Here is a 19,664-nt window from a genome sequence, read left to right as displayed (position 1 = left end):
GTGTTTAAAGGGCGTTATTCAGGAAAAAAAAATTTAATCAATATTTTATTGTTATTAGCATCATTAATTGTAATGATATTTTGTAATAAATCATTCATAGTACGTACCAGCAAAGGTATGTAACCATTAACCAATGAACATTCCCACAAATCCAGAGTAAATCATAGTCTAATAAAAGCGAAGACGAACGGCACAGCGTATATTATCTAATGACAATAATATGACAACATATTCCAATCCGTGTGTTTGCCAAGATTATGGAAAGTGAGATTATAATACGCTTCCGATTACATTGCAGCACGTTACAGCACCAAACTTGGATCACTCGTCGGCATCCGTTTACTGCGCGGCGAACCAAACATCAATCGGGCAGCACCTGACAGATAGAAAATAGTACCGTACCGTGAAGTGAAATGCCCCCTGACCAAATTCGATTCTTACGCATATGCATATGGCTTGGATTGGGACATCTTTGCATATGCCTCATGTCGCCGATATGTGTCGTATAGCAATGCGCGCGCGGGTGATACGCATTATAGCAGAGCTGTCGAATATTAACAATCGGAACAGGAATAGAGCAAAAATATCCGAAAAATGTATGTCCCCGCTCAGTCCATTGTCACTCGAAACAATTATTTAAAAGACCGGGTGGTCAATTCTCGGAACGCAGTCGAACTTTGAGTGTCGTGACAATTCGATCGTACTTGATTCGTGACTTTTTTTTCACTAAGTAACGTTGCTCCAAATCAAACATCAACAATGGCATCCAACTACGAAAAAGTGATTCTTGCCTGCGTGGTTCTGTGCTGCATGGTGGCTGTGGTGCGGTGTGAAAACGAAGATCAAGATTTAGCAGGTCAGTGAATAAGGGAACGGGATGGACTAAGTGTAGTGATCTTGACGGGATTGGAAGTGAAAAGCTTATCGAATACAAGAGCAATATCTATGGTGATCCAAAAAATAACAAAGGACATTTGTACAGTAGATAAATATTCAATGCTAAATCTGAAAAATATAAAATAATGTAGTGACTAATGCAATGTGATGTAATAAAACAAGTTGCATTAACAACCATGTGAAATGTGATATTTGCTGTATACCGGAAGGGTTTCGGAATCGTACCACGTGGGATCAATTTCCATCAGTCTACGAATATAATTATTTTGAATTATTCATTGGCTTTCATTAGTGAAACCACACGAATCAAGCTCAAAATAGAAGGGGACAATCGGAACAATGAAGAGTAGCAAGAATATCGCAAGCGTGCGACAAATATGATTTTTGCTTTTTTCGTATACAAAGTAGACTTAAAGGATCACTCCAAAACTGAACTTCTAATATAATTCTAAAAAAAACTCGACTCGAGTCAAGTACGAGACACTGAAGACGGCCTTACTGTTGAGGTCGAAATACGTATCTGTCAAGATACAATTAACTGGTGGAATTCAATGGGATTTTACAAACTCGTCTTATGACAAGTGAAGACATTCCACTAAAAAGCTCAAAATAATTTTCTTAACAAGAACAAATGTGTTTACTTCTTCAAAATAAAGTATCCATCGGGATGCGTTTACCCGGGTTGAGGCAATGGTCAATGTGATAACTTCTTTAAAAATAGGCAATAGCGAATGTAGAGTTAAAATAAGCGCTTGCCTGGATTAAGGAAATGTTGGATGCAATCCATTCTTTGGAAGAAGGGGTTTGTTCGGATTAAGGCAATGGTGGATGTGATCTTTTCTTCATGAGAAGATGTTTGCTTGGCATAATCTGATGGTGGATATGATGCCTTCTTTAAAAGTCGGCGCTCGCCTGGGTTAAGGCAATGCTGGATGTGTTCCTTCCTTCAAAAGTATGGTGGATGTGATCCCTTCTTCAAAAAACAGGCGCTTGCTTCGATTACGGCAATGGTGGATATGATATCTTCTTTGAAAGAAGGCGTTTGCCTGGCATAATGTGAAAGTGGATGACCCTTTTTTAAAAAAAACAGGCACTTGCCCGAATTAAGGCATTGGTGAATGTGATCCCTTCATCAACATTAGGGGCTTGCTTGGATTACGGCAATGGTTGATGTGATCCCTTCTTCAAAAGTAGGCGCTTGCTCAAATTACGGCAATTGTGGATGTGATCTCGTCTTTAAATGAAGGCGTTTGCTTGCCATAGGCCGAAGGTGGACCTGATATCTTTTTTAGAAGTATGTGCTCGCCCGTATTCTAAATCTAAATCTGTCAGAACAAATCCTTGATATGTCCATCTTGATATACATATTTATCTATGTAAAAAATACATCAAATAACTATTCCCTTTTAACAGTTCCAAATTATGCCAAATGCCCGTTATGTCAAATGAGCCACTTTTTTGTTGCAGCTCAAAACTATGCCAAATGTCCGTTATGCCAAATAACTTTTATGCCAAATCATCCAGGGCCTATAGGGCATGTTTGTCCTCTTTTAAGTGTTTTTCTCATTTTTATGATGCGCGAGAAAGGCACCACCAACGCTACGCGGATTTATCTGAGTTTTTGTTTAACAGAAAGTGGATGCAGAGGATCATCAGAGAACCAAACTATTTGAAATTGCTGATATTTGTTAATTTTTTAGGAAAAGGGAAAAGCACGTTTGAATTAAACTCTATTTGTTCTCTCTCAAGTGGTCGCAAAACCTCTTCGTCTTTTCGTACCAACAGAATACAATTTCACTCCAAATGATACACAATACAATAATTACTTACAACTATTTACAATAATTAACTTAGTCTACATCTAGTTTCAACAATTTAAACTAACCTTTCTAAACCTTTCTAAAAGTGTGACAGAGTGAGGGAAAACCTTTCCCGTGAAAATCGAATTCATTTGAGCAGCGGGCAGTATCACGGCGGACTCTTAGTAAATCTAGCTCAATTAACCTACAGCGGTCCTCATAACTGGGCAAATTGTCAGGGTTTCTCCACGTGAGGTGACGTAAAGCGAAACGTAAGAATTTACTGACAGTAATTTACCCAATCTACAGATGAATATTCTAAAGTTGATTTTACAAATGAACGATATTTTAACAGTGGAAAATATTTAATTTCATTGCTATTCGAAAAATGCATCCCAGTGTACCGGAAGCCTTAGAGACTATGACAACAGTCTCTCTACGTAGTATGGTTGATCCAATAGTATAGTCAAAGGCAATTGCTGAGTGTTTACAAGAAAACAAAATGAAAGAGCATTTCTCTGGAGAAGAGATCCAACTGCGATTACAAAAATAGTGAATCTTTGTACACCGTTTACGATCCTAAATAATTTGAAGTCGTCGGCAAATAATAGTTTAAAAAAGCACTTGAGTAGCAAGTTAATGTCGTTCAGGTAAATTATAAAAATAATGGACCAAGATGGCTGCTTTGGGGAACTCCTGAAGTCACAGGAAAAAAACGAAGTTTCCCAAATAAGAACTGAGCCAACAGAGAATGGAACCAGAGAATCCAAGTAGTTCAAATTTGGCCACAGCGATTTAGTGATTGATTTTGTCAAAAACTGATGAGAAGTTAGTATTTATTGAATCGATTTGTTGTCCTTTCTGAAGAGCTTGTATAACAATCGAAGAGTCAAAAGTAGATAATCAAGTTAGTATTTGTAGATCGCTTTGGAACAAAACCGTGTTGATCATCAGAAATGTAGTTCAGCCAATTGTAGGATAGAAACTTCAAAACAACTAGGGGGAATGGCGGCTTTGGCAGGTTTTGTTCTATTATTGTCAGGGGGGTTTTTCATGATTGATTATGCTCAAATTTGGCCTAAACATGCTTTGCATATCAAAGAATATTGTGGCCAAATTTCATAAAATTTGGTCGACAAAAACCCGCCTGCCAATAATAGAAAAAAAACCGGCCATCTTTTCCCCTAGTTCGAACAATTTAGACATGGCACATAGCGCTGCTATGGCACGATAGTTTTTAACCTCTTGCTTAATACCTTTCTGGAAGAAAGGAAAAATGTATGATGGAAAATCGTAGTAGCCGAGGCTTATGGACAGACGTGTTTTTGACAGCAGAGACATTTTTCACGGCTAGCAAACATTTTAAAGTTCTCCGATACGGCAGGTAATGAATGTGGATGAAAGCCCTAAGTGACCCCTGGTCAACTACACGGACGACTACAAGGATCGAAGTTACAACATTCAAAGATTATGTTTCGCCCGGACACTCCGTTTGATCCTGTCAGAAGAGGGGCTTGGAGTCATTACGATCGAAACGACAAAGAAAATTAAGGCTAATTACAAGCAAAACTGGAATCGCGAACAATACTGGAGACCTTTAATACCTTTCGGCAAATAGATACAGTTGATTCAAAAGTATAAGATTGCTAATGTCGTTCCTTTTCGCGTGACTAACACCTAGGTTACTTCGACCTGGCAGCAAAAGTACCGGTACTACAAGTGTCAACCCGATTTTGGTGATGGAATTAAACATGCACTATACAACATGATGCATGCATTATGTCCAATTGATGCTTGTTGAAGCTTGTACAGCGCCATTAGCGTTCTAGTATTAACGCATTTGCCCAAAAGTACACGCGGCGTTCCCCACAGGAAACGACGTACTGCGGTTTTTGCTGCCTGTATACTCAATTCTTATGGGAAGATAACATTGCGGCGTTTCCTAAGGTGCGGTTGTTCCTTTCGAATGTAGAACGCCGCGCGGAATCTTGTGCAAATGCGCTTTTGGAAACATTACAACAGCCGCGCGGTGTATCGTATTGACAGCACCCTACAATACTTATGCTTCTACTGCAAATACGGAAGCTACATCACGAATTTGAAGCTTGTTAAACATTACTAACGTTTTATGAATGTCTTGATAAAGCCTATGGAGAGTGCCCAAAGCATGACGTGAAAATTGTTATCGGAGACGCTAACGCTCAGGTCGGTAGAGAGGACTTTTTCTGTCCCATAATCGGTAGGGAGAGCCTTCACTCCGCTACCAATGACAACGGCCTACGGCTAGTAAATTTTGCTGCTGCCAAAGGGATGGCCATCAGTAGCACCTACTTTGCACGAAAGAACATCCGAAAGCACACCTGGAGACACCCAAATGGTGAAACTTGCAACCAGATAGACCATGTACTGGTGGATGGGCGCCATTTCTCGGATGTTATCAATGTGCGGACATTCAGAGGTTCGAACATTGACTCTACCTACCTCGTTGTCCATCACTACCTCGTTGTCAGTAAAATTCGATCACGGTTGTCAACTGTATCGAACGAAAGATCACAGCGAACGATGCGTTACAATATCCAGCGATTGTCAGCGGAAGGAGTATCGGCTGAGTACTGCCAGAAGCTCGACGAACGGATAAGTGCAATCAATGTTAGCGACAACATCAACGATCTATGGGAGTGAGCACAATGGCACGAGAAGTGATAGGCACTGCACAGAGGCGACCCAGGACGGGTTGGTTCGATGTGAAGTGTCAGAGAGTTACAGACGAGAAGAACGTTGCCAGAAGCCGGATGTTGGTGTCGGGTATCCGATCGAATAGATATCGGTACAAGGGAGCAAGAGCAGCCGAAAAACGAACCCACCGCAGGAAGAAAAAAAGAGTACGAAGAACAAGTGATTAGTGAGGCGCAGGAAAAAATGGAGCAGAACGATATGCGGAGGTTTATGAGTCTATCAATGGCGTGCGGATAAAGACAGCGCAATCTCCCGTCATGTGCAACGACCAAGAAGGGAATTTGCTGACAGATAAAACCGAAGTGGCTGCCAGGTGGAAGCAACACTTCGAGACTTTGTTGAATGGAGGAATAGTGACGATGCATCGGTGAACAGAATAAATATTAGCGACGATGGACAAGCTGTGGAGTCACCTACACTAGATGAGGTTAAAAAAGCTGTTAAAGAGCTGAAAAATAATAAGGCTGCGGGGAAGGACCAGCTCCCGGTTGAACTTCTCAAACATGTCAGTGAGCAGCTTTATGAAGTTTTGCACCATGTTATGTCGAAAATATGGAAAGACGAGGAAATGCCTGCTAGCTGGTTGGACGGCCTCATTTGCCCTCTCTTCAAGAAAGGGCACAGACTGGAGTGCGCCAATTACCGAGGAATAACCCTCCTCAATTCGGCGTACAAAATCATGTCCCGTATTCTGTTCAACAGATTGAGACCGCTTGAAGAGTCCTTCGTCGGCGAATACCAAGCAGGTTTTCGTGAGGGCCGATCAACGACGGATCAAATGTTTACCCTGAGACAAATCCTTGATAAATTCCGGGAGTACAACTTGCAGACACATCATCTGTTGATTGATTTCAAGGCGGCGTACGATTCAGTGAAACGGAATGAATTATGGCAAATTATGGTTGAACATGGTTTTCCGGCGAAACTGATACGGCTGATTCGTATAACGTTGAACGGATCGAAATCAAGCGTAAGGGTTGCGGATGAAATATCGACGTCATTTGTTACCTTAGCTGGATTAAAGCAGGGTGATGCACTCTCGAATCTACTGTTCAATCGCTCGAGGGAGCGATTAGGAGAGCTGGTGTGCAAAGAAGCGGTACCATTATCACAAAATCGCATATGCTCCTGGGATTTGCGGACGATATCGATATTATCGGAATTGATCGCCGTGCCGTGGAAGAGGCTTTTGTGCCTTTTAAGAGGGAGACAGCGAGGATTGGACTCACGATCAATACCAGCAAAACGAAGTACATGGTCGCTGGCAATCAACGTGGGCTCATTAGTGGTGGTGGTAGCGAAATGGTGCTGGATGGTGAAAAATGTGTATCTTGGAACATTAGTGACGTGCGATAATGATGTTACCCGCGAGGTGAAAAGGCGTATTGCAGCTGCAAATAGGGCTTATTACGGACTTCGAAACCAGCTTAAGTCCCATAGTCTGCAAACGAAAACAAAACTCGCGCTGTATACTACTCTGATTCTTCCGGTGGCTTTATACGGCCATGAGACATGGACGTTAAAGGAGGCTGATCGGAGAGCTTTCGTAGTGTTTGAGCGTAAGGTGCTGCGGACAATACTCGGCGGTAAACAGGAAAACGGTATCTGGCGGCGTTGCATGAATCACGAATTGTACCAGGTGTATAAAGGGCTGGATATTATTAAGCTTATACAACACGGCAGACTACGGTGGGCTGGTCACGTTGTTCGTATGCCGGAATAACGTCAAGCGAAGATAATATTTCGTAGAGAGCCCGGAAGAGGCCGCATGCTTTGTGGAAGGCCGCGTACACGATGGCTTTTTGCAGTTGAAGAGGACCTGAGGGCGCTCAATGTTCAGGGCGACTGGAAGCGATTTGCCCAGGATCGAGTCCAGTGGAGAAGGATTCTCCATTCGGCGTAGGTTCATCGAAGAGCTGTAGCCCATCAAGTATCAAGTAGTAAACATTACTAAAACTAGAGAACTGACACGTGTTGAAGGTGAAGATATCCGCCTTGACCCTACTACTTTTCTCTAAGACAGTAAAAATTCTGAAATGCTAAATCCCCCCCTCCCCCTCTCTTTTGAATATGAGGAACTGGTCAAGCTTTTAGAAGAACTGTGATAGTGGAACAAGCGCTTGAGAGTAGATTCGATGAAGTTTCAGCATTTTAAGAAGACTTGGTGATGGTACAGCTGAACGGAAAAGGGTACTACGTTTCCGGAAGTCAGGTCAGAATTATTTTTCCTAGTATTTTTTGGTATTTTCTGTTAGTAGATTTTTCTGATATTTTCACAATCTGCACATTGTTAAAAATCAAGAAATATTCCAAATACGTTCTCTTTACTTTACGATGCGCTTGCAGTGATTGTCAGTAAAGAACATCATTTAAAAGCGTGGTGGTTTTTGTTTTCATATCGGATTTTGCAAGACTCCAAAGATCTATTTGCCCGATTCAAATATGGTTTGCCCTTTGTGATTCAAACAATAGAATGCGTTCACAGAATATGATCTTGGTCATCCAAGAAATTCAAAGAGTAAGAACTTTTGATCTACAAGCATAACCAAACATAAGTTTGCCAGATTCGATTATGGTACGTGTTCTCTGTAGTACAAATAATAGAAAGTGTTCAGTGCATAAATTCTTGGTCATCTAAGAAATTCCTGGAGTTAAGCCTTTTGGTCTACACGCGTAACAGCAAAAGTTCTTGGTCATCTAAGATATCTCTGAAGTAATTACAATAGATCCACACGCGTAGTCAAAGATACATATTGATTGAGGTATGGTGCATTCTCTTCGAGTATATGACCACGCACAGCTTCCGTACACAATTTCTAATATGTACCACAATGGGCACCAGGGATGGGAAAAAAACAAATTTTCAAATAATTGAGGATGAGCAATACTCTCAAGCGATCCCATTATCCAAATTATCGATTGATAAAAGCTCGCTAGCAAGTATCGTTCGATAATTGTATCTTGATTGATGTATGTACATAGCTCCAAAGTACAATGCCAAACATCAGATTGAACTTCATTGTTGACATTAAATTTGTATTGGTAAGGTTTACATTTAAATGATAATTTTGTGTTTATTATCAATTGATTCCAAAATTTGAAAAGTTATCGCCGATGACAACTCGCCTACTTTTCACACCTGAGAAGTCATCAAATAATATTTCCAATCATTATCGTATGAGAATGGTTCAGCACAACCCTGACGATAACATACAAGACAGGCTTGATAGATTCTATATAGGGGAACTGTTCCGATGTCCATCTCATCGCTAAATAAATAAATACGACACCAAATTCGTCGCTTCTTTTTGTCAACGTTCGTGCTCACTGCTGAAAAAAATTATATTATCGTCTTTATTTAAGAGGTTGGCTGGCTGACTGGCTCACCTCGGCAAAAAAAAATGACAAAAATAATAAACAAACCAAATTCCTTTCCATTTCTTTGTTTTTGATGAGATAGAAATAGGAGCTATAAGATGAAGTGGCGAATCGTTCCCCTACATAGTCTATTGTACATATGACGTGTAGATCTAAAGGCCTTCACTTCAGCGATTTCTTGAATAACCGCGAACATCTTCCTTACACATAGATAGTGAGTGCTAGTAATGTACCCCCTGAACAAAGTTCCAAATTAAACGCTGGGATCGACTATTTTCTGTAAACTTCCGTCGGGTGAAGCTGCTTCATGTAACAGGACAGCAGTTCCATACATTTGTTATGGACAGTGAAGCAGAAGTTTAGTAATATTAACTAATTTGTAAATGTAAATATGCTAAAGGGTCCATTACTAGCACACAAGGAGGGGTCTATTATAGGCAATAAGAACATGTGGGAATGGATCATGTAAATCAAATGGGGGGACCATAATACGTATATAAGCAAACTCGACGTTGCGTATTATGGACCCGGGGGTGGCCATAATAGGCATGCTAGCTACATCATTTTAAAATGCTTGCTTTATTAGTTAAAATGAATGTTTTGGCTAGTTTTATTTTTTATTGTTTTTTTTTAGTTTACACGACGCTGGTACCTGTTACTTGTCATCTGCTGCAGCAGAACTACAATTTGTCAAGAGGCTTGCTCTAGCGGAGCGACTGAAGTAAACTTTAGTTGTTAAGGTCCATTATTAGCACTCACTCCCTATTCGATTGTATAAACCACAATGGACACATAACATATTTAAAAATAAGCCAAATATCTTTGATTACGCGTGTAGATCTGAAGACCTATATTTCTGGAATTTCTTGGATAACCAAGAACATCGTCCATACACATTTTCCTACCTATGTTCTACAATGATCACAAAACATATTCAGAACAGGTCAATATTCTATGAATATATGTAATTTTTATTTAACACGGTGCATATATACCGCATAAAAAAAATGTTGTTGTATTTGTTGAACTCGCATACTAATACTACCTACCACGTTTATTTCACGTCAAACCAGCGAATATTGGAATGGGCCAATGAAAGCTTTCATGGTCGAAAACAGGTTTTCGTAAGACAAACATGCAAAACTGAAAGGGTATTTTTGATTACCCATTCCTAATAAACCATGATTTGTTCATTGCGCTAATAATATGCAATGGAAAGCTGGAGCTCTAAAATATATGGTTCTCGGTAAAACTGGGGTGGATCGAGTCTCCCCACTTTCTCCTATGGCACAATCCAGTTACAGGTTTCTAAATGAATAAATAAACTTTTTTGGGAATTCATTTTTCAATCATTTACTTTTCTTATTAAAATAAACATAAAATATAAACATATGATTACCAATAGCATTATTTCCTTTTTATTTTCAGAGGGTAGAACCTTTGGCCACCACTTCTTGAAACGAATGAGCTTTGCCGTCGTTCCAACGGCGTTTGTCGTTGGTGTTATCACTACCCTACTATCGGCTCTAACTGTAGTCTCCATGAAGGGTTTGGGCGTTGGCGTAAGTATTCCATCGAAAACATAATTGATTGGCAGCAAAGTGCATATATGTGGAAGTCTCCCTTTAATAATATTGCATTCATCAACATTTACTACTTCACAGGTTATTCTTCTGGTCCTTGCCGTGTCGCAAATCATTGCAAGAAGTGCCAACCCCATTCCCCTCCCACCACCAGTCGCATATGCCGCCCCGGCGGCGCCATCGTTACCAATCCTCTATCATAAGGATTGGTAAATCGATCACCAAAACTGAGCAGCTACAGTGCCAAATCTCTCCTCATCGCTGACTAGTTTTAAGACTTAATTTATTTTCTATTTATTGTAATTTATTACACCGAATCATCTTCTTCGCCGTCATTATCGAAATGCGATTCAATGCGCGATCGCGAGTCACGAATTACCAAAACTCGGAAGCGAGGGACTCACCAACGACGTATGGATGCGTCGGCAGAATCTAGTTCAGAGTTCACCGAACAATCACAAACTAATAAAGAGCAATGCTTTCAACTGGTTACCAATCCATATCACGTTCCGTTGGCGAATTGTTTCATTGTCTGATGACCAGAACCAAAAATCGAAATTAATCTGTGGTGAAGGAAAAGCCATTGTGGTCACGATCTGCTAATCGTTAGTCATTTCTTTTTAAAAAGGGAGAGTTTATGTACGCATGCTTCACCCACCTACCCCATCGAATGACCATCAGACAGACGACGCGAATTTGTCATCCAACAACACGAATACCACAGAGCTTTCTATAACCAACGACGCAGTGATACCACGTTGACGATTTAATTATCGGTTTGATTTATCAAGCCTTGGCAAGTTTACTGAACGATCGATAACGTTGTCAATTAACAGAAGTAATTGAATGAGCTGGAAAAGTGTAAGCCTATTTACCTGAAACCAGAAGCGGGAAAAGTCAACCCGGGGAATGCCGCGTAGCGAGTTCCGTCGCGTCGCCAGCGTAGGGCCATCAAGAAAAGGAAACTTGTTATAGAGATCTGGAGCAAACGCGGGTATGATCACCCAGTTGACATGTTGACGGCGATGACTTTCCTGATAAGGAAATGGAAAATGTGTGTTGGAAAACTGTCCTTAGGGGACAGCTCTGTAGAAGATAAACAGTGAAAGTGAATTTATTTTTTTTAGGTTTCGATGGGTTTATAATCGCGACTGTCGCGCTTTTGTGTGGGCTAACGACTTCTCGGAACTCGGGGGCGACGATTCTGTCTAAAAGTAGACACACGCGTGCCGAAAACTGCCACATTCACTTTCATTCGCTTGTGCTTCTTCTCATTACAATGATGATGGGTGAAAATGGTGGTTTGTATATTAGCGGTTCCAATCCTTTTGAGCAAAATTAGTAATTAGTATTTGAATTACGACTATTATTGGCGTGAGAAATAAAGCCAACCCGATCCGACCTTAGGGGTGCAGAGACAGATCTGTTTTTCTGTCTCCATTCGTTTAAGTTGGTGGAAGAACTAGGAAGACTAGGGATCAATATGCCTTTCTTTATTAAAAGATAAGTATCAAAAGCTGTTTTTGCCTTTCTCGTACACTGCTGCTGCAATATTGATATGAGATTTGTATTAGATTTTCTATCAAATGTGTATAAGAACCTACCAAAACCTATATAAGAACTGTGCATATGCGAAAATATTAGATTCTTATACTAAAAATGTAAGCTCACAAACAAATATTGAAAGAAAAGCTGGCAAAATTGTGAGGTCCCATTTTTTTCTTTATTTATTTATTTTTTTTAATTCTAGTTTAAGTTCAACACAGGTTATGTCTCATACAATATTAGTATAAGAACACAAAACAAATAGGAATCATAGAACAAACTGCAAGTTTCAAAGTAGGTTTTCGTGTATCAACAATCGACGAACGGCTCTCCCGTGTATGCGACAAAGCATGCGATGCTGCTCCATCTTATGCGTGTTGTTCAGTAAAGCTTGACTTCCACCGCTAGGTTCGCTAGCGTTTCAAAATCCTGGGAGGACCACATTTCACTACAATGATGCCTATATGATATGTGATAAGAATCTAGCATTTTCGTATATGCACAGTTCTTATACAGGTTTTGGTAGGAATTTGCCACCTTTGCAAATGTTCGACCGACAATGTCCATCTTCTTCTTCTTCTTCTTCTTCTTCTTCTTATTCTTCTTCTTCTTATTCTTCTTATTCTTCTTCTTCTTATTCTTCTTCTTCTTATTCTTCTTCTTATTCTTCTTCTTTTTCAATTGCTCTACATTCCAACAGGAACTTGGCCTGCTTTTCAACTTAGTATTCTATTTGCATTTCCTCAGTTATTGATTGAAAGCTTTTCTATGCCCGCCATTGCCTTCCTTTTGCCAGTGGAGATATATCAGCTTCCACACTGATATTCTTCCCTCCCCCTTCATACGGAAGCTATTTTTATTTCTGATAAAGATTAAAGAGATAGCGTCTGGACATGAATCTAATGCAACCTGGTGTGGTGGAAGGACTAGTTTGAGCATCACCACATGTCTGTCTGCCTAATTAGATTATCTCCATGTTTCTTTTGAAAAAGATGTAATAGATTTTTATTATATCTTAAGCATTGTCGCGCCAACGACAGTTCCAGAAACATGGAAATGAGAAAGGAAAGAGAACGATTGCTATCTACTTGAGGGTAAGCAATCGTACTCTTGAGTTTAGGTTAAGTTATTTTTATAATAATAAAGAGCAGTCTTTATTAGACAACCATAGACATGATTCCACGTCGAGCATCCGAGCGAGACGGTTGTAAGTCTGCGTACGGTCTGCTTCTCATTCGTTTTTTTTTCCTGAAGTCAGGTAGTGGTTTTTTTTTTCGAAAGTGTTTTGAAGCATAGTGCTTGAGTGGAAGTGGTGCTTAGCTGTAGCAGTTAAGTAGCCATTTCGTTGGTTTTGCAACTACGCAAAACTTTGCAGTTAATTCGGCGTCCATCGCAGGCGCATGCATCATCGTCCCACGCCGACAGTCCATCGTGCGTCTCCACCAACACAGACGCTGCCGTCCTGCCACCATCCATCCACCCAGTCGAGCTAGTGTGTGCTGCCAGAACTGTTAGCCGGCAACACAGCAGTGTGAACGTGTGTTGTATTTAATTGAGCTCCCTCTCATTGTTCCCCTCTCTTCTCCATCTTATTGGAATAGTTTTTTTCTTTCTTTTTTACTCGTCTTCCCCTCTGTCCCAAATCATTATTTTGTTTGTGTGTGTGTTTTTTTTCTGCCCTTGTGATAATTGTTTAGTTTTAAAATAGAGTGTGCCTCGCTGCAGCGGCGCATTTCGTGTCCGCAATGCGCGAAGGCGAAGTTGGCGGGGGTACTTCGTATTCCATGTCAGATGTTTCGTTGCATTCGGGTGTTCCAAACCAAAATGAAATGGACACCAGCAACGCTAAAATTTCCTCTACTAGCCCCCGTCCCAAGGTCTACCCTCACGACTCTAGTGGGCCGTATGTTGTTTTCTTTCGACCCAAAGGCAAACGTTTGAATATCAGCCAGATTAGCAAAGATCTGGAAAAGCGATTTTCGTCTGTCACGACCATTGACATGGTTGGGTCCAGTAAACTCCGTGTCACGGTCAGTGATCGCAAACAGGCCAACGAGATTGCCACCTGTGAGCTTTTCATTCTCGAATATAGGGTGTATTTACCGTCAGCACTGTGTGAGATCGCGGGGGTGGTGACGGAGGGAAGTATGACATGCGACGATTTGAAACAAGGTTTCGGTCGTTTCAAGAACGTTTCTTTGCCTCCTGTTGCGATACTGGATTGGTGTCGCAGGAGGGAGAGAAGCGGAGTTATTCCCCGTCTGACTCTTTCTGCGTCACTTTTTCCGGGTCCACACTGCCTGACTACGTAGTGATTGGCAAACTTCGTCTACCTGTTCGGCTGTATGTACCGAAGGTGATGAATTGTGTTAATTGCAAGAAGCTGGCCCACACCGCTCAGTACTGCTGCAATAAACCTCGCTGTGCATCATGCGGAGAGAAGCATGTGGAGGGCGCGTGCAAGACGGCACCGAAATGTGTCTATTGTAACGAAAGCCCTCCACATGCTCTTGAAGTATGCCCAACGTACATACAGCAGCGAATACACCAGAAGCGGTCTCTTCAGCAGCGTTCTCGGCGTAGTTACGCCGAAATGTTGAGGAAGGTCGCTCCTCCACTCGTTTCTGACACCATCTACTCGTCTCTTCCTTTGGACGATCAAGGTAGCTCTGACTCCGAGGTTGGAAATGGGGTTCCCTTTGTTTTCAATGGCTCAACGAGGAAGAGAATAAAACAGAGCCAGCGACCCTCAAAAAAGCCTAGAAAACAGCCTCAAAGTGAGCCCCAATCCAACATGGTCAAATTCAAAGCGGGTGGAAATACTCAAAAACGTTCAACTTTTGTGGTTTCACATCGGGATGATCGAGAGTTTCCACCGCTTCCGGGAACATCTAAAATCCCAGATGCCCCTTTTTTTGCGATTTCTCAGCCAGAAAGAGAGCATACAGAGCGAGCAGAAGAACTCCCGAGCGCTCCAATGTTCACACTTTCTGGCATCGTGGAGCTCATCCTCAACTTCTTTGATGCTTCCGACCCCGTGAAGAACATGGTCAAAACTGTTCTTCCTATTCTGACTCCTCTCCTGAAGCAGCTGGCTTCAAAAATGCCCCTCCTCGAGTCATTTGTATCCTTCGATGGCTAACTTAGCCAATAAGGGTAACACGATTTCGATTCTACAGTGGAACTGTCGAAGTATTCTTCCAAAATTAGATATTTTTAAATTTTTAATTAACAAATTACAATGCGATGCTTTTGCTTTATGTGAAACATGGCTAACACCAGATGTGAACCTTCATTTTCCTGATTTCAACATTATCCGCCGCGATCCGGCAAATCGATATGGAGGGGTGCTTTTAGGGATCAAAAAACAGCACTCCTTCTATAGAGTCGATCTTGCGCCGATGTCTGGCACCGAAGCTGTCGCATGTCAGGTGACTATTCGAGGAAAAGACCTCAGTATCGCCTCGATATATCTTCCTCCAAACACCGCGATATCTCGAAGAGATCTCTCGCACATCTGCTCGGTTATGCCCGAGCCACGGTTGCTCCTGGGGGATTTTAACTCCCACGGAACAGGCTGAGGGGAACTGTACGACGACAACCGTTCATCAATGATATACGACCTCTGCGACGACTTCAATATGTCAATTTTGAATACAGGAGAAGTTACACGAGTGGCTCCTCCAGCAAGAGATAGCCGTCTAGATCTTTCCATTTGTTCGAGCTCATTATCGTTGGACTGTACTTGGAAGGTGGTCCAAGATCCCCATGGTAGTGATCATTTGCCGGTCGAAGTTTCGATTTCCAATGGACATAAGCAATCTGCTTCCATCGATCTTTCATATGACCTCACGAAGCACATCGATTGGGGCAAATATGCGGACGCCATCAACGATGGCATACAGTCGATAGAAGCACTTCCCCCGCGGGAAGAGTACAAGTTTCTATCGCAGTTGATTCTTGAAAGCGCTCTTCAAGCACAACGTTGGCCGGTGCCAGGAGCTTCGGTTCGTAGGAAACCCTACAGTCCGTGGTGGGACATCGAGTGTACGCAACTTTATCGCGAGAAATCCGTCGCGTTCAAAGAATTTCGGAAACACGGGGCGATCGTTCTTCACAAACGATACACCGCGCTCGAAATCCAGTTCAAGAAACTGGTCAAAGCGAAGAAGCGCGGATATTGGCGCACTTTTGTTGAAGGTTTATCGCGCGAGACTTCAATGAAAACTCTGTGGACCGTCGGGAGAAGAATGCGCAACGCGTCGTCCGTAAACAAAGATCGTGAAAGATCGTCGCGGTGGATACTCGACTTCGCAAAGAAAGTTTGTCCGGATTCGGTACCGGTGAGGCAAGAGCTACGTGATGCTTTTGCTGACAGGGATGATATGGATCGTCCCTTTTCGATGATTGAATTCTCACTTGCTCTCCTTTCATGTAACAATTCCGCTCCAGGGATGGATAGAATCAGGTTCAATTTGCTCAAAAACCTCCCAGACGTCGCGAAGAGGCGCTTATTGAGCCTGTTCAACCAGTTTCTGGAGTGCAACATTGTTCCGGATGATTGGAGGCAAGTGAGGGTGATAGCCATCCAGAAGCCCGGAAAACCCGCGTCGGATTATAATTCGTATCGCCCCATCGCGATGCTGTCATGTCTTCGGAAGTTGTTGGAGAAGATGATTCTCTTCCGGCTAGACAAATGGGTTGAATCGAATAGTTTTTTGTCAGATACACAATTTGGTTTCCGCAGGGGCAAGGGAACGAACGACTGTCTTGCGTTGCTTTCTTCAGAAATTCAGCTTACTTTCGCTAAAAAAGAGCAAATGGGCTCAGTGTTTTTGGACATTAAGGGGGCTTTTGATTCAGTTTGCGTTGATGTCTTATCCGACAAACTCCACTCGTGTGGACTTTCACCAATTTTAAACAATTATTTGTTCAATTTGCTGTCAGAGAAGCGTATGTGTTTTTCTCATGGTGACTCGGCAACTTCACGAATTAGCTACATGGGTCTCCCCCAGGGCTCATGTTTAGGCCCCTTTTTTACAATTTTTACGTCAGAGACATTGATGAATGTCTCATGCCAAATTGCTCGTTAAGGCAGCTTGCAGATGATTGTGTTGTATCCGTTTCGGGGCCAACCGCAGTTGATCTGCAAGGACCGTTGCAAGATACTCTGGACAATTTGTCCACTTGGGCTACGAAGCTGGGTATCGAATTCTCTCCGGAAAAAACTGAGATGGTTGTCTTTTCAAAAAAACATAAGTCGGCAAAGTTCCCGCTCCAACTGATGGGTAAGACAATCACTCATAGCATGTCTTCTAAATACCTCGGGGTCTGGTTCGACTCGAAATGTACCTTCGGGAAGCACATTGTGTATCTGACACAAAAATGCCAGAAACGGATCAACTTCATGCGATCAATAACCGGAACATGGTGGGGAGCGCATCCCGAAGATCTTATAACGTTGTATAGAACAACCATTTTGTCGGTCCTCGAATACGGTAGTTTCTGCTTCCAGTCCGAGGCTAAAACACACATGCTGAAGCTTCAAAGGATTCAGTACCGCTGTCTCCGTATCGCATTAGGATGTATGAATTCGACACATACGATGAGCTTGGAAGTACTTGCGGGAGTACTGCCACTAACAGATCGTTTCGCGGAATTATCGCTCCGGTTCCTCATCCGCTGTGAGGTTCTCAATCTATTGGTCATTGACAACTTCGAGAAGCTGCTCGAACAAAACCCTCAATCTCGATTCATGAGTATTTACCACTGGTACATGACGCTGGATGTAAGCCCATCTTTGGTTGACACCAATCGTGCTAACTTCTTAGACTCTTACAGTTCCTCTGTTACTTTTGATCTGTCCAAAATCCTTTCCTTTCCTACTGTATTATTGTATTCCCTAACCTCGACTAAACCGCGAGTCGAGAATCAAGAAATGTATTGTTAAACTTGATTTCGGCTCCGTAACGCTTCACGGCAAATGAGCCTTCCAAATAAACGAAAGATTAAAAAAAAACCATAGACAAGTTCAGTTTAATTTATATCACAGCCACCGCGGACTGGCATCCTTTTTGGGTGTTAGTCCGGCCGCGTTTAACACACTGACATACAAATCTTTCACTTTCTTCGTCATAGCTTTGTACAGTATTAAGGCCATTATCCACGCATATAGTGTCAATAACGGATCGACAATATTTGGTTTTCCAGGACGATACCTTATACTTACTTATGGATCCTGTACACCTCCGGTGGTGCAAAGGGCCGACTAGAAAGATCTCCATCCGGAGCGTTGCCCGGCTATCGCTTTAACCTGTTGCCAGGTTAGATTTCGGTCGACTTCTTTTATTTCTTTATTGAGGCTTCGCCGCCATGAGCCTCTAGGTCTGCCTCTGCTGCGATGTTCCGCTGGGTTCCAATCTAATGCTTGTTTACAGATTTCGTTTCCGCCCCTACGTAGAGTGTGGCCGACCCAACGACGATGGAGCTCGTTGTTTGAGATCCAGTTGTGAGGCCACCAGGCCCGAACAATATACCACAGGCATCTGTTAATGAACACCTGCAGTCGTTGAGTGTTCTCCACTGATACAAACCATGTTTCGCTAGCGTATAACAGCACAGATTTCACGTTAGAATTGAAAATTCGTATTTTAGTGCGTTTACTTATCTGCCTGTTTTTCCAGATCTTTCTTAAACTCGGAAAGGCAGCCCTTGCTTTCTTGATCCGTGCGCCTATGTCGATCTTGATACCGCCGTCTGACGCCATTTGGCTACCAAGATATTGGAAGCTTTCAACATTCTCCACTGGTTGCCCGGCTACTGTGAAACTGGAAGGAGTCACCGTGTTTACATCCAACGAACGATTTGGTTTTGTTGACGTTGATGAGTAATCCTGCCGAAGAGGAGCGCTCGGCAAGGTCGTTGAGCTTACTCTGCATATCAGTTGCGCAAGGAGTGCAACGTCATCAGCCAATTCGTAGTCGTTTGGGTGCTCCATGATTATAGGCTGCCGTAACAGCCAAGGATGCTATCGATCAATTAGTAATCTGCCTTCGATCATTTAGTAGTTTTTCAATAACTCATTCCAGAGGCTAAATTTCAAAATGTGTTGTATGGTGGACTTCTAGTGCAAAGGTTTATCTACAACTCTGCCTAACAGTTCGTTGTTCGAATTTCACTAATAACGGAGCTATAGCGCTAGTAGCAGTAACTTAGACTAAATGATTGCATTTTTTGTTATAGAAGCCTAAATTGTTGCATATTTTGTAGAAAAACCTTCACACTAAAAGTCCACCATACAACACATTTTGAAATTTAGTCTCTGGATTGAGTTATTGACAAACTACTAAATAATTGAACGCAGATTACTAAATGATGGATAACATCCTTGATAACAGCCCGCCGTTTGGTTCACGGTCAATCGCATCTTTTAGAATCTCGTCGATTACGATGAGGAACAGTAACGGTTATAGAAAACATCCTTGTCTCTCACCACATACGACCCGGATAGGGTCGGACAGGACCCCATTGTGCAGCACTCTACACGAAAAGGCCTCGTACTGTGCTTCGATGAGGCCGATGATTTTCTCAGGAACCCCCTCGCGTCTTTTTTTTTTTAAAAGCTTTATTAGAGTGATTTTTAAGAAATTAACAAAGTTACCGCTTGCGTCTCAAGGCGCCCCACATATTCTCGTGATTGAGACGGTCGAATGCTTTTTCGTAGTCA

The 19,664-nt window shown here is 42.1% G+C and overlaps 1 protein-coding gene across 1 annotated transcript; it reads left to right on the top strand.

The window, feature by feature from the left end:
• The first annotated feature begins 657 nt into the window (after positions 1-657).
• On the top strand, positions 658-10,893 carry LOC134207236 (protein apnoia). The gene is made up of 3 exons (XM_062682984.1): positions 658-856; positions 10,239-10,372; positions 10,475-10,893. Exons 1-3 carry the CDS (start codon positions 760-762, stop codon positions 10,604-10,606), a joined length of 363 nt encoding a protein of 120 aa, XP_062538968.1. The 5' UTR covers positions 658-759; the 3' UTR covers positions 10,607-10,893.
• The last annotated feature ends 8,771 nt before the right edge of the window (positions 10,894-19,664 follow it).

Source organism: Armigeres subalbatus, chromosome 1 (assembly GCF_024139115.2).
Source record: "Armigeres subalbatus isolate Guangzhou_Male chromosome 1, GZ_Asu_2, whole genome shotgun sequence".
Lineage (NCBI taxonomy): Eukaryota > Metazoa > Arthropoda > Insecta > Diptera > Culicidae > Armigeres > Armigeres subalbatus.
This window is presented reverse-complemented; position numbering and strand designations above follow the sequence as displayed.

What these genes read in the sequence shown, in the direction of transcription:
- LOC134207236 (XM_062682984.1), top strand. Translation starts at nt 760, where the DNA reads ATGGCATCCAACTACGAAAAAGTGATTCTTGCCTGCGTGGTTCTGTGC. An exon ending in CGAAGATCAAGATTTAGCAG is followed by an intron (nt 857 to 10,238) that starts GTCAGTGAATAA and finishes TTTTATTTTCAG; the next exon opens with AGGGTAGAACCTTTGGCCAC. An exon ending in TGAAGGGTTTGGGCGTTGGC is followed by an intron (nt 10,373 to 10,474) that starts GTAAGTATTCCA and finishes ACTACTTCACAG; the next exon opens with GTTATTCTTCTGGTCCTTGC.